Source organism: Frankliniella occidentalis, unplaced genomic scaffold, assembly GCF_000697945.3.
Source record: "Frankliniella occidentalis isolate FOCC.00 unplaced genomic scaffold, Focc_3.1 Scaffold32, whole genome shotgun sequence".
NCBI lineage: Eukaryota > Metazoa > Arthropoda > Insecta > Thysanoptera > Thripidae > Frankliniella > Frankliniella occidentalis.
In genome coordinates, this window is record NW_026267162.1 from 1298419 (window position 1) to 1312820 (window position 14402).

General features: G+C 52.1%; 2 protein-coding genes across 3 annotated transcripts in view; both read left to right on the forward strand.

Moving 5' to 3' along the window:
- The window catches only part of LOC113210479 (zinc finger protein 135), a 177425-nt gene that overhangs the window by 119448 nt on the left and 43575 nt on the right, over positions 1-14402 (forward strand). For both annotated transcript variants that reach the window (XM_052265873.1, XM_052265874.1), the window contains exon 2: positions 9935-9950. In XM_052265873.1, the coding sequence (XP_052121833.1) occupies positions 9935-9950 (16 nt within the window). The remainder of the gene's footprint in view (positions 1-9934; positions 9951-14402) is intronic.
- LOC113210475 (helix-loop-helix protein delilah) lies at positions 2387-5496 on the forward strand. Its single transcript, XM_052265888.1, has one exon. The coding sequence runs from the start codon at positions 2435-2437 to the stop codon at positions 3332-3334; it is 900 nt and encodes a 299-aa protein (XP_052121848.1). The 5' UTR covers positions 2387-2434; the 3' UTR covers positions 3335-5496.

Here is a 14402-nt window from a genome sequence, read left to right on the forward strand (position 1 = left end):
CTTCGAACATTGTAGATTCGCCCTGGACAAACAAAATAGTTAGTATGACAAAGTGACAATTTGGAATATGTCCACCTTTTTCGAGATCTGCCGCACTGTGCGACGGGCCCCTGCGCGCTGCGCGCGAGTACTTTCACGGCAGCATTGTCTGCTGATTGATCACAGGGCGTCATCCGCCCGGGGGGAGGAGAGGAGGGGGGCCGGGGGAGGTGGATGTTTAACGAGGCATATTGAGTCCCGGCGATATGCATCCCTGCAACTCGTATGACGGGCGGCGGCGGCGGCGGTCGTGTTATTGTGACAACGCGCGGTGAATGACGACACCGTGTTGCATGGGCTGTGGCGTGGTACAATAAATAAAAGTTTGTCGGCTAGGACCGTGCTTCTAGACTCAAAGTTCAGAGCCTTATATTTGTTCGAGTGCTCAGACACCAGTGCAAGAACTGTAAACAGAGGTGGGGGTATTTTTTGCACTGGTCAAGAAGACCAATCGCCGTGTCGTGGAAAATTAGAAACTAGAAAATAATATCACAGACGGTTCTGCTTATGCAGTGATGCGTGATGCACCCTGCGAATATTTTTGTAAAACGTTTCAGATACCTTATTTCCTACTTCACGTACGTCCACCGTTCGCGGTTGCGAACCTGCCAGAGCCTGAATGCAAGCTCCCATAGCGCCTGATAGGTACGCAACATCGTTCTGCAGTGCATGCGTGTACTGCCGGGTGGCCTACCCCCAGTCTCGCATGCGCCTAGCTCCCGCAACATACCGACTGTATCTCAGAAAAGCTAACGTACTCTCTGCTCTGGACGATCCATGTGTCAGGGAGTTTAAAAATCCCAACTCGGTAAGAAACCTGTGGAAGGGTAGAAGGCGGTAACAGCACGGAGAGAAAAACAAAACTGAGTTCGGATTGTTCCTCTTACCAGTGCACGTAATCGGTTTCAGTGTCAGACCGAAACCCGCCGAAACCTTTAGACTCTGCACCAGAACCTTCGGTGACTCCGCCTGTAAAAGTTTGGGTAGTACATTTCTTTCAAATTTGTCCAAACTTTTGGGCGCGTAGGGCCCGACCTTTTCTCTCCGTGAGAGTGATGCCGATGCTGATTTTTCAGCGCGTTGCAGGGCGGCTAGGTTATGTCCGGCGCGGCCGGAGCGCTGCGGCGGCGTCGCCATGGTGCCGGCTGGAATGCAGTGCAGTGTGGGAACGTCCGGCGGGGCCGGGCCGCGCGGTCCAGCGGCGGGAGGCTGACCTGTCCCGACTGTCCCCTCGCTGTCCACAGGATGGACAGCAGCTGTGATTGCTCGCTTGTTGTCCTGCGCCGGTCATCGCTTGCGACGCCGCCGACGTCGAAGGAGTTGTATTAGGCTGTATTGCACCGCTAAGGGGGTTGCCGTCGACGCGCTGGCGTCCATTTTTCTGGTTTGCCCGCCCAGTAGAGCCGCATGATGTCCGATCAGCTGAGAGGGAGCCGTTGCCGTTGCGGTCTTCGAGGCCAGCTTCTGCTGCTGCTGCCGCGCGCACTCTCGGTGACTGGGCTTGGGGGCGGGGGCGTCCCTCGCCGCGCCCCCGCCGACCGACTGCATTCGAAAGAAAAACCACATCATGAGCAGCGTGGTCATGGCCGACAAATGATCCGATAAGTGAAGGCAATTACGAGTACAATTTAATCACGAGCGGGTAATTGCTGGCGAGGTTGGGAGTAGTAGTTTGGGCTTGGCTCGCGAAGACCTCGGGGTCATCTGTTCTACTCGGCAGAGTACAAGGCGAGTTGGGTGCTCGAGTCATGCGGGTTGTCCCTGTTGGGTCACATGCTACTGTCAAAACTAACTTCCGTTATTTTTAGAAAATGTTTTCATAAAACGCACTTGCTCTTTTGTGTCCGTAGTACATGAAACACGAAATTGGCCACGTCTACGCGCATGCAGCATAGCAGTCACAGTGCTCACATAACATTTTACGTCGGCAAAATGAGACTGCTTTCAAACCAGGTGCGACTGGAGAACAGTTATCTCACCAGCCAAGTGTCCATCTTAAAGACGAGGAAGAGTTGCGTACGGCAGCGCAGAGTCAAAGAGAAGGCGACACGAATAGTTGGGCAAACAGAGTGCGTGTGTGGGGGCCGGGCGGGCCCCATGGAGCGAGGGCGGGCGGACCCGGGCGGCGGGCCGTGGGCAGCGCGCTGGTGGAGGTGTCGCGAGCAGGGGCCTAACTCCCGCCGCGGCCACGCGGGGCGCCACGCGCTGAGTCGCGGTGCGGAGGGGGCGGGGGCCGGGCGCGGCGCGGGCGCGGGCCGGGCGGGGGGCGCCGGGAGGGGGAGCAGCAGAGCGCGGGGTCCGGGATGCTGGCTGCTGCCGCTGCGGCGCGCCGCGGCCCGCCAGTGGTGTTCCGGCCGGCGCGCGACTCACGTCCCGAGGTCCTCGCCGTCATGCCATGAGGATGGAGGCGCTGGTGGACCCGGCGGACTCGAACAACAACCAGTCGGGCCTCGGCCCCGTCCCCGTCGCCGGGATGGTCGCCGGGGCCGGGGCGGTCGACAAGTACTCCCTGCGGCCGCGCTCCCTCAAGAAGCGCGCCGAGACGGAGCTTCGCCGGCAGCAGGCCGCCGCCGCGGCTGCCCAGCAGCACCTGGCCGTGGCGCTGCAGGGCGGCATGCGCTACGTGCAGCACCAGCAGCACCCGCCGTCGCCCGCCCCGGTGGCGCCGCCCGCCGCGACCACGCGCCCCAGCCGGCCCAAGCAGAAGCCCGCGCCGCTCAGCAAGTACCGGCGCAAGACGGCCAACGCGCGCGAGCGGTCGCGCATGCGCGAGATAAACGTGGCGTTCGAGACGCTGCGGCGCGCCGTCCCGCACACGTCCGCGCCCGCCTGCACCAGCGAGAAGCTCACCAAGATCACGACGCTGCGCCTCGCCATGAAGTACATCGCGGCGCTGTCGCAGGCGGTGCGCGAGGCGCAGCAGGAGGAAATGGGCAGCATGGACTCGGTGGACGCGGCGTCGCCGCTGACCCTGGCCGACGACCCGACCGCCTACACGCCGCCCCTGTTCGGCGCACCGGACTCGCCGTGCTCGCTGGGCTTGGGCCTGCCCACGTTCGACCAGTTCCGCGGCTGCGGCAGCGCCTCCAGCTCGTCGAGCCTCAGCGCCAGCCAGGGACTCGGGGACGCCGACTTCGCCGACCACAACTCTCTGCTGTCGGCCGACTTCGCCGACTTCCCGGAGCCCTCGCTCGGCATGGGCAGCATCGCCGACCTGGTGGACCCGTGCCTCACCGCCGTGGCGCTCACCTCCGATGACTTCTACGACGCCACCTTCATGACGGATTTCAGTTAGCTGTGTGTTTCTAGTGAAGTACACGTGTTGCCTGACGCACTGCCAGCCCCGTGCCGGGTCCGCCGTCGGGCCCGGGGTGTACTCGCTTCCGAGGGGATTCGAGCTGGCGAGTGCCGACACTTCACGGGGTTCGAATCCCGCCGGAAGCGGCCGACACCGTTCGAAACTATAGCATCAAAATTCTTGTTCCCTCCGCGCGTCGAAGCAGGGCGCGGGTATTGGAAAACGACCGTCGTCTCCGCCAAACGGCTCAATTACTTCGTCCGAATGAAAGTGTGCTTTTTTTGTGGGAGCGGCCGATTGTGTAGACTGGTGTGCCCACGGGCCGCGCCTGCCGCGCCTGCCGCGGCGTGTGCTGGGGTGAGGGATCCAGGTGGGCGATCCCGGCCTAGGCCGCACTGTACAGGAAGGGGACCGGGGTTTGCGTGGGCATGCACTGCAACACTAACGGCCTGCCCTGCCCTGCCCCGCCGCAGCCAAAGCTATTATCCCGGCTATGAATGAATGCACACGAGGGAAGAGTAAGCCGCGCCCAGTCAAAACGTCTCATTTCGACCAAACAAAACGTTTCACAGCGTTATTCTCGGGTTTCTTTTGCATTTTATTTTGCCTTTACTGACCTGATTTTGTTACTGCCGTATGCGGACCACAAGTTGTTTTTTTTGTATTTGTTTGTAAGATAAAAAGATGTACCTGTAACGTTTTGTGATCTGATGCAAAGGATATTGTACAGGACGAGTAGATTTTCGGCAGAGTCGCATTTTATGCGCGTGCGCATCGGAGCACAGAGAAGAGAAGTTCGTAGTAAAAGTTGACGACGAATAGATTTTACTTCTCCCTTTTTTTGTATGATTCTTCCTCATTTACCTGACGAGATTCGCTGCCCTGTCGCCGTGCAACGTAAATTTCTATTTGGTTACGAAAGACAACGAAAAGTCCCCTCGACGAAAAAAAATAACGTGTGGGCGAGACCGCGGAGGAGGCGTGGTGGCGTCGCGGTAGTCGCTCCGAATGTGCTGTCACGCCCCGGGCCCTGTTTATGTGGCGGAACGGTTCAATCGCTCGGAAGCAAAACGGTCTCCGTAAGCCTACTCCCCTCCTCTGACTTCCTCTCAATAATTTAAAAGCGGGCATATATGCTTCGGAAAGGGGGGGGGGTGCTCCTCCTTGTGTTGCCCTTTGATCTGTGGGAAAAGAAATTTGTTCGACTTTAAATAGGCGTCGGAAAGTTAAGTGGGTTATCATCATGCCTGTCTTATTTTTGGCTAGTCTGAAAGTCTGCAATTGCCTGTCTGAATTTTATAGCCTCTCTCTCTTATTCTTTTTTCTCTGCCAACTGTAAAAAGAAAACATACAGCAGCGTAACGTACACTTCGACGTGCCGCTCGCCAAGAAGTATTTTTCACAGTGTGTAGAGCTCCAAAAGGCCTATCGATGACGGTCTTCTTTCGTTTCCGTTCACGTAGGATTCGTCTCTCTCTGTATTTTTTCTCTCTTGCGGAGCCTTTGTTTGTCTTTATCGCCTCGTCCTTCCCCGGGATGGGAGAGTGGGGTAAGGACGTCCACTTGCGGCTCGTCAGGAAAAGTGCCATATGAGCATTACTTTAATATTATTCTCTTGTTTTGCCATGCCAAACCAGCCCGTGAAAATGCCATAATGCCATATAATGAGTAGAAGGCCTGCAAGAGACCTTATTGCAGTGTCTTATGTCCTGACTTTTTCCTTATGTGTGTAATTTATAAGAATGAATGTAAATGAGTGCCAGGCGTTGTGCAATTGCCGATTTATTTGTAAATACACCAGGGTATGCGTGTAAATCATGTGAGAAAATATGTTTAGTGTGTTTATAACGTAACGTCATTTCTACCGTCCTTATGTTTAAATGTATATTTTTCGGGTAAAAATAAATAGGTTTAAATTTAAGGTCTACATATCATTAAATTATTGCTAGGAAAATCCTTACTCTTGTTGTAATTTGTTGAATAATTTTCAGAGTATATTTCGGTATTGTCTTCGTAAGTACTGATTTTCTAGATCGCGCGGAGCGCAAATTGTATTTTCTATGTAGTGTTTCGTCTGTAGGGATGTTGTGTTACCGATTGATGAGAGGAGATTTGTTCTTGCCTGCAAAGAGTTGTGAATTATAGAAAACCTGTTACTAGTGGTATGCATTATCTGTTCACCACTGGCCCCATCCCTGGCTTATCCAGTATTTAAACACACAGATCATTGAAATAAACAACCTATTTTTCATTGCATGGTTTTGCGAAATACAGCAGTAGCGCGTCTACTACTGCAACAGACTCTCTTTCTCAGAAACGCCGACGTGCTGACAACAACCTTTCTTAGTTTTGGCTCGATGTATCGTCACCTTGAGTCGAATCATACGCCCCGTTTGGAAACTTGTCCGCGAGCTCACCTTACTACATGCACTCAGACGAAATAACAAGACAGTAGAAAACCCTTTCCAGTAACCTGTTGGGTAGTGCTTTGCTTCGTACGTCTTGCCACAGATCAGATACCCAAACTACGGATGAAGTCGCCTAAATCTGAAAATTTTTGAATGTCCTTTCAGCGCTGCTAGTCGGGGGCAAAAGAAAATGGGAAAGTAATTTGCATATTTTCTTTCCCACTCCCACGCGTTCGCATTTCAAGTTCGCCCTTCTCACGATTCTCTATCAGCGCCACTTCGCAAAAATAGTGCAGAAATGGTTGTTTGGCTTGCAGCTGGTAGCCGGCGGGGCGGCGGCGCCGCGACGCACTCAGCCGCTCTGATGCACTCGATTGCGCTTTGGCCCTTTGCCGCATTCCTGCACGTGACCCGTCGTGACTGACGGCCACAAAAATGGTCGCCGACAGTTTGTTTTTCATGAGAAATCGTTTAACGAGAGCCTCGTTTCGGGAGGGCGGTGCGCAGTCCTCAGTGCGGGTAGCAGAAGCCAAAAGGTAGGACGCGGAGGCGCCTCGGCGGCTCCCGCGCTCCAGGGAAGTCCGGCGGCGTGGCATCTCTAAAGTGTCCACTCAGTCGCCGAAGAATATGATCTCCAGACTGCACTCTAAACATTTCATGTTTACACCATACTGTGTGACAAAAGATCATACTCTGTGTGTAAGTGAGAAATCGTTTGTCTATTTGACAAATAATATCATGAATATTTTTTTACGTCAGACAACTTACAGTAAGAGCAAATTAAAACTTAATTTGAAGCTCAATTTTAGAAATTTCTTGTTCCACAATTATCCGACCGGGGCCGACTTCTTATGTCAACTAACATTCAAAACTGTCACTAGGTTGCGTTGGTGATAGTGGTAATGGTATAGTGTCGCCGTAGCAGGTGTGCCGAGTCTTTAATAAAGGAACGTAAAATAATCGTCATTTTAACTGTAAGGACAGAAGCGTGCGACATTCGAACATTTAAAACTCCGTTCTAAAATGTCACACGCCACAGTGTACATGCTAATAATGCCACACACAGAGGGGTATGTGACTACCATGTCATGCCAAGCGTACACTTTTTGCTATGAATCTCACTGTGAAAAACAGTAGTAGTTTTGCGAGAAATAAACAAGTCACACCCCTACAGAGGCATTAGAACTACCCAAAAGTCTTAAATGTTAATAATCTTGAAAATTTTTGGCGCACTTTAAACTTATATATATTTAAAGCCTGCTTATAAAGCATTAAGCCCTACCTTTCTCTTTGCAGTGTTCACGCTGAACTAGGGCCTCGTAACTTATTACTTAACTGTCTTTAACGTTATTTTAAGACGCTTAATGTAACTTTTGCTGTACGTAGTCCTTTGGAAATAAGTTAGTTATTCGACTTGTCAAACTTTTTCAAAATTTCAAAATCGATAACTTTGAATTTAAATTTGACATGTGTTTTGTTCGGTTTAATTAAGTAACACTCGTTCGTGTTATGATAAGTGACAGAGCCCTGCGTTGAACCGTGTCAAAACCGTACTGGAAACACAAATTTGCCACTTGTACAACGTCTGCAGTTTGTCTTTTTTTGTGTTTGTAAATTCAAATTCTATGGAATAACCTGGTCTTTACAATAATTACATTCAAGTACCTACTACACATGGTTTCCAAAACGAAATAAGACGGAAATGTTTTCGGCGTCCGTTTAGAACCCATAGCCGACTTTCTAACCCGCGCGACAGTGTGTGGTGTCCGGGCCGGCCCCTAATTGCGAGCCTGGTCTTGAATCGTAATTGATACCGCCACCCAGGTAGCCATGCCCCGCCCCGCCGGGCCGCTACTGCCGCCGCGCGCCCCTCTTGCCTGCCTTAAGTCAATATTAACGTGCTGCCGCAAAATTATTATTACCTTCATGATTATCACTCGTAATCCCTCTGCGATTCGCGACACATATGCAAAATACTAAATCCGCACGGTAGCAGGAGCGGTAGCAGAACCTTTGGGACCCCATGCCGTTTGAAGCAGATCACTCACACACTCACGCTCAAAGTTCTTAATCGAAAGAAGCGCTGTCCTCATATTTTCTAAATTCCCGTCGCACCTTGCACACTACCACGTATTGCAGTGCAAAATCAGGGAGCTTTTTATTTTGTTTCTAAAGCATGGATAAATGTTAAACGCTTGCAATCCTAAGCGAAGGTGACGGCGTTCACGCGCGCCTCTGGCCGCATTCCAAGCTGGCCCTGCAGGGCCCGGGCCGGGCCCCCTGCTCTCGCGGACGCGTCCCCACGCTCACGGGGTGCGGCTGTGAGAGGGCTGCGTGTGCATCGGCGAGGTAGCGCGACGAACTTGACTCAACACGGGGATCACTGCGTAGCTCAGCGGCGGCGCCGGCCCGGCCCGGACGCTCTGTTGCGCGATTAAATTAAACTCGTTGTTGACTTGTTGGACACTGATGGATAAATAGTGGCAAGTTTGCGTCCACGTTGTGAACACAATTTATATTAGATTTTCTAGCTGATCATTCCTTTGAACACCTATACTTAACAAAACACAAACATACAAGTAACGTCAAGGTGTCGGCTGGCTTGAACACTTAGCGATATGTCGCGTAAACGTAGAGGTCCGACACGTCCCCGGTAAATCGCTCTACAGTAATTTGGAGGTATATTAAGCAAAGTTTCAAAAATCCAATGCAATCTTTTGGACGTAGATTAACTCACGTTTCTGTTACGTCCACTCTGTAGACGTATTTCAAAGTCGTATAAAGCTGTAAACACACAGTTACAACCTTAGCAATCAAAATTCTAAAACCGTAGGTACGAAGCATTTGCTTCGTATTACGAAGTATTTGGCATTTTCGTTCGTAAGGTTTTAACAGTGCAGTCGGATCGCAAAACGTCATGTCAATTTTTCTTTTCTGAAGAATAACCATTGTTTACATTACTTACCAAAAAATATGTTCCTGATTTTGTACACAGGACAGGAATGAAGTCCAACGAAATAGCGCCATATTGAAATTTGTTCCACGGAGTGTGGAGTGATAGCATGGGTGCTGTCTCAGTCAAAAGAAAAACATCAAGGGTATGTCATTTGACATAAAGAAAATCATTTTGATATCATTTCAACACACTGGAAAAACAAAGGTGTGATAATCCACCTTTCGAGGGGTGTTAAACTCGTTTTAAGGGTGCTAAAGAGTATATTCTCAGTTTCTTTAAAATATTTTCTATATGAGCAAACCAATCACATTTTGAGATTCATTATCGCAAACCTTTACAAAATTCCGCGCCAAACGAGCTTACATGTGATAGGGTACAGATAAGCGGACAGCAAATGAAAAGCAATTCAAAAAGTACAAAAAATGAAATCAATCTATGCCATTTTTGAACAGAACCCCATTGTATGTAGGCTCGTTTGACGCGGAATTTCGCGTAGATTACGAAAATAGGTTTAGTATTTAATTTTGTTCCATGGGAAAGAAATATTTCGAAAAAATATAAATTGTAATGCCTTAGGAGCTTTAACGCCTTTTTAAGGTAGGATATCCTACCTTTGTTTTACCAGTGAACAACATCATTTTGACCGGAGAAATTACATCCATACTTGACGTCAATCTGGTCTTATGATATAACTATGATCTTTTACTCTTGCGATGAATATTACTCCAATCCATGCTTTAGAGAGTGAGATTCCCCGAGAAGTATACAACCTGCCTGTTGACGATAAGCGAAAATTTTCCTGTTTCCTCACTTCCTCTGAGAGGTGCGTGCCCCGTGCACGCGGCACGCGGCCTGCTGGTCCTCGCCTTGAGTGGATGTGGAGACGGGAGTGATAGGCACAGTGTGGAATAAATAATACTACAATCCATGATGAGTCGATTTTTGACTGACTCACATGACTTTGACGTCCACAGCGTGGACCTAACAGACACTTGCGTTACTTTACGTCCAAATCATTGGAGCTAAATTTGTGGACCTGTTCCATCAAGGTGCGATTTTGTTTGACGTACTTTCTGTGGACGTGTCGGTCCCGCCTGGCTTCTAGTTGCTTCCACGATCGGTTCTTGATGCAGGTTTTTAATTAAAATATTTTCCCTTTCAAGTCATTGAGATAGTGATCATTTTTATCTTTTTTGAAACAGACAGATAAATAGCGCGTTAATATTGTTCCAGGTGCACTGCTGCAAAGGTATCGTGACAGGGAAGGCGCTTGATGATGGCGGTCTTGCTGCGGCTGTCTACTACTCGCACTACGTAAGTGAATACTATCCTTTCACCGTGGCGCCCGCTAAGTAGACAACCATCGCGTCACCAGAAGGCTGTGCTCTGGGCGCTGCTGTTAGCCCCGTTGCGTAGGCCACACATCTGGCGCGGCGCGGTGCCGCCCGGCGGCGTAGGCAGACCCCCTACGCTGTGCGCGCTGGTGCAGCTTGGGCTGCCTATGCCGCGCTCCACGGGCGCTTGGAGCAGAAGGGCGCACGCCAAAGTCTCTGAGCTCAGCAACAGCGGGGTATAACTGCTGGCGGCGAGACCCCGCGCGTCCCAAAGATACCCCTTGTTGCTGTGCAGCAGGGCCGATCCTCAAGCGGGACCACCCTTCGTTTAGGGGTTTGCTTCCACACTGTCAAAAAATATTGTCAAATTATCACACTCTTTGTAATGACTAGTTTGTTAAAAAACAGCATTCGTTTTCATTGACACGTGGCAAAATTCCTTCTATTTTGCCCGCAGTGGTCCATAACAATGATTCCTTCTTTATCATGTTGTAACACTACAACAAAAACCGTTGTAAATTTTGATAGCAAGATGTATCGCTACAAAACGAACAAGTTTGTGTAATTACAAAGTTTTCGTGCAGGCGGAAGTAAATAACCACTGTTTAGAAATGTTAATTTGTTTCAGAAAATTTGGTGACTGTTGTTGGATTACAACATGTGCTGTTTTTTTTATCAACATTTGTTGCTATCAAACTTAACATCGTATGTGTCGTAAATTTACAACATTTTTTTTAACAGTGCACAGAGTTCAGACACAACAAAATCAGACCAATAATGCTAAGTTTGGATTCAGGAGCTTGATGGTACTTGAATGAAGCGTATCTGTCTCACTGCAAGTGAAATTGTTCTGAAATCAAGTGCAAAATACTCGTCATTTGATTGAGTTCCTTTTACACTTGAATCAAGACCAAGAACCCATCTTACGGTTGTAAACTACTACAACATGTTAATGCCCACTCTTTTTGCAATGAGATGATATTACAAGGAAGGAAGGGCGGTAGAGCTGAAGGGCAGGGTTCTGTGCTACCTTTTCTATGCCCCGCCCTCTTGTGTTTACGTGCGCTCGTGTGTGTGTGTGCTCGTGCGCGCGCTCGTGTGTGTGTGCGTGTGAGCGCCGCATAGCAGTCTACTGGTGACAGTTGCGCCACTCCCTACTTGGGCATCGCTCATAAAAAGAGTTCCAAAGTAGCGAGAGCGGAGAGGCAAGGCTGTGCGGCTCTGCCGCTGGGATGTGCCCCGGCGCCACGCTCGCCACCGCCATAGCCATCGCCGAGTGCAGATGCGGTCCACTCATCAGTCCGCCACCGTTATGTACCGACCCGTACCGCCAGGGCACCGCCGATACGATAGTAGAGAACGCCGAGTGTGGTGCTCGTCGCACGCACAGGAGCACAGTCCATGTTTTACTTGCTGTTTCGCGCGGTGTTTTCACCAGAGTCCTATACGACGTGCTGTGCTATGCTGCGAAGTTTTCATGTTTCTTTATGTAATGAAAAGATGTTTTCTTATTTTAATTTTTTTTCGCGCTCGAATGTTGCATACTACGGACACACCCACAGTTACGCTGCTATAGAGTTGTATTTTTACGAATGTGATGCACACCGCCGGTTGGTGCGCGTGGGACTTCCCCGCGACGATGGGAGGCGCACCTTGCCAGCGCATATGGGGGACGAGACAAATCCTGAGAGAGAGAGAGAGAGAGAGAGAGAGAGAGAGAGAGAGAGAGAGAGAGAGGCCGGAACACACCGGCCTGCTTCCGATGCCCGGCAGTCTCTAGTGCCAGCAGGCTGAGTGACTAACTGACTGGGTCACTGGGCCGCCCACTGGCGGGGCGGTGTGGTGCGCCTCTCGGGGGAGGACGGCGGAGGAGGTGAGGTTAATGGTGTAAAAGGGGTAGTCGTCGTCTCGGTACGAGACTGCGCCAGGAGGAGGCGGCCGTGGGGTGGGGCTGCTCGCCGTGCGATCGAGGTAGTGGTGATGAAGGCCGTGGTGGTGATGGCTGTTGCCGTGTGGGTGGAAGGACGGGTGACAGTGCCGTGGCGTTGGCGATGAGGGTGATAATGATGGCGAGGATGTATATTTCTGTTGACGAGCAGCGCGAGATGCTGCTAGACGCTGCTGCGCTAGAGAGGTAGTAGGACATCCCCACACTCGCACGGTTTCACACGGCGAGACCACACGCGCGCGCCGGCCCGAGACGAGACAGCAGCAGCAGCATGACAATTGGACAAGAACGCCGCGCGCCGTAACAATGGGCCATCGCCCATGTATGTCCGCTGAAAAGCGTACTATACTTGTTTGCGAGAGTGAGGCATTGCCGGGGTGCGGTGCATATCGTGTAGTAGTAGTAGTGGAGGTAGTAGCAGTAGTAGTAGTAGTAGTAGTAGTAGTCGTCGTCGTCGTCCTCGTTGTTGTCGGAGACAAACGCGTCACACTTACTGCGACAGGGGCGGCCCCCCGGTTATGAGCTGCAACAAGAGGCGGGCGGCGGCGGTGCGTGGCCGGGAGGAGAGAGCGGCAGGGCGCGCGGGTAAAATATAAGCGAGGGCCGAAAAAAGAAGTTAAAGATGTGTCCTGAGGATGGCGTGCGTGTGATCATAAAAGGCGCTGACAGGACCATCGGCTGTGAGGGCAAGGAGGGGGGAGGGGGGACGTTCGCACTAGGCTTGTTGTGGCCTGGGGGACACGGGGGACGGGCCGGCGGCCGGCGGCAGGCAGGGTCATGGCGTGGCGTACTGCGGCAATCCCCAACACGTTCGACTCTCATTCGGACACCGGTGTGTTATTTCATTTTTGATGACGGTGACCATTACGATACACCCAAACGCCAACCCACTCCCACTCCCCCGAGGTGTGGACCGAACAGTCGCACAATCTTATGATGCCTGTTGGAAATGGAGTAGTAAAGAGGGCGGCTCTGTTGTTTGGTCTAGCCCGGTCACGGGTTTTGCTGCTCGGCGTACGGTGAAAACGAGCCCTGGGATTCCCAGGAGCTAGTTTTCTTTATTTTCAAGGAGATTTGGACGAGTCCCAGGCATAACCTGGAAACGTGCAATTTTCCAAAGGGCAGTCGTCCTGGTTCTCGTCCTGGGTTTTCCAGTAGCTCCCTTGGGAAAATTTGCTTGTTTCCAGGGCATCCCTCGGGGCATCCACTGGGGTTTCAACTCTCCTAGGGAATCCCAAGACTCGTGCAGACCGGTAGGGGTGTAGCGGAAGAGGTGGCCCCGTATCTCCTATAGAGGCGACAGTGCGGGGCTGGGGGCGGGCCGCTGCCCCGAATGCGCGCCGGCAGCCGGTAGTGATTTCAAGAAGAGAAATAAAGAGATTTGCCGAAGGGGTTCCTCACTTTCCCGCTGACGCAGCCTGGGGGCCGGGTGCGTCAGCGCCGGCGCCGCCCTCTTTGAAGCGAGAAGAGGTCCCCCGGCCGGCGCTGCCGCCTTGCTAGCCTCTCTTCCGAGAAGGCGGCGCCATTCGCCACGATACGATAGCGGCCGTTCTGCCCCCTGCTCTTGCTCCCGCGGCCGTCACCCGCAAGCAAAGCAACTGCGGTGTACCGCCCACCCTTCTGGGCCGCCCGCAGCGAGGAGAACGACGTACTTGTCGCTCTCCAAGAGTAACAGCCACACCCATCAGGATCACAACCAATCAGGGCAGAAGGAGCACTAGCGCACTACCTGTCGTCAACCCCCGAGTACCAGTCACCGCCTGCCAGAGCACTACCTGTCGCCCCCGAGCAGAGACAGGAGCACTGTACCATGCGACTAAAGAACCCCTGTAATGAATAATGCCCCGGTTATGCATTGCAGGCGTGTTGGGCAGGTTCGCCTATCCTCTCCTACAGGGGACGCAGAAAATAGGCAACCCGTCCACGAGCGTGTGCGGCGCCGACCGCGCGGTCGGACGGCGGTTCACTATAGAATCTGACGTGGCTTTCAGTAAGTCGCAACATCGAATACTTTCGCGGCGCAATGTACACCAGCCTGGACGGCTGCGGCAAGTGCTTTGTACTTGCTGGATTGTACTTGGCGCACCCGTGTAACGGCCGCCCCCCAGCCGAGCAGTTGCTTTGTACCTACGTACTGGACTGTACCTGCCGCCCCCAGCAGGTTCTCTGTAGTACTGTGCCGGACTGTACTTGGCGCCCCCGTGTAACGGCCGCCCCCAGCAGTTTCTCTTCACTTGCGTACTGGACTGTACCGGCCGCCCCCAGCAGGTGTTTTGTAGTACCGTACCGGACTTGGCGCCTTGGCGCCCCCGTGTAACGGCCTCCCCCCAGCAGGTGCTCTGTACTTACGTACTGGAGTGTACCGGCCGCCCCCAGCAGGTGCTCTGTAGTACCGTGCCGGACTGTACTTGGCGCCCCC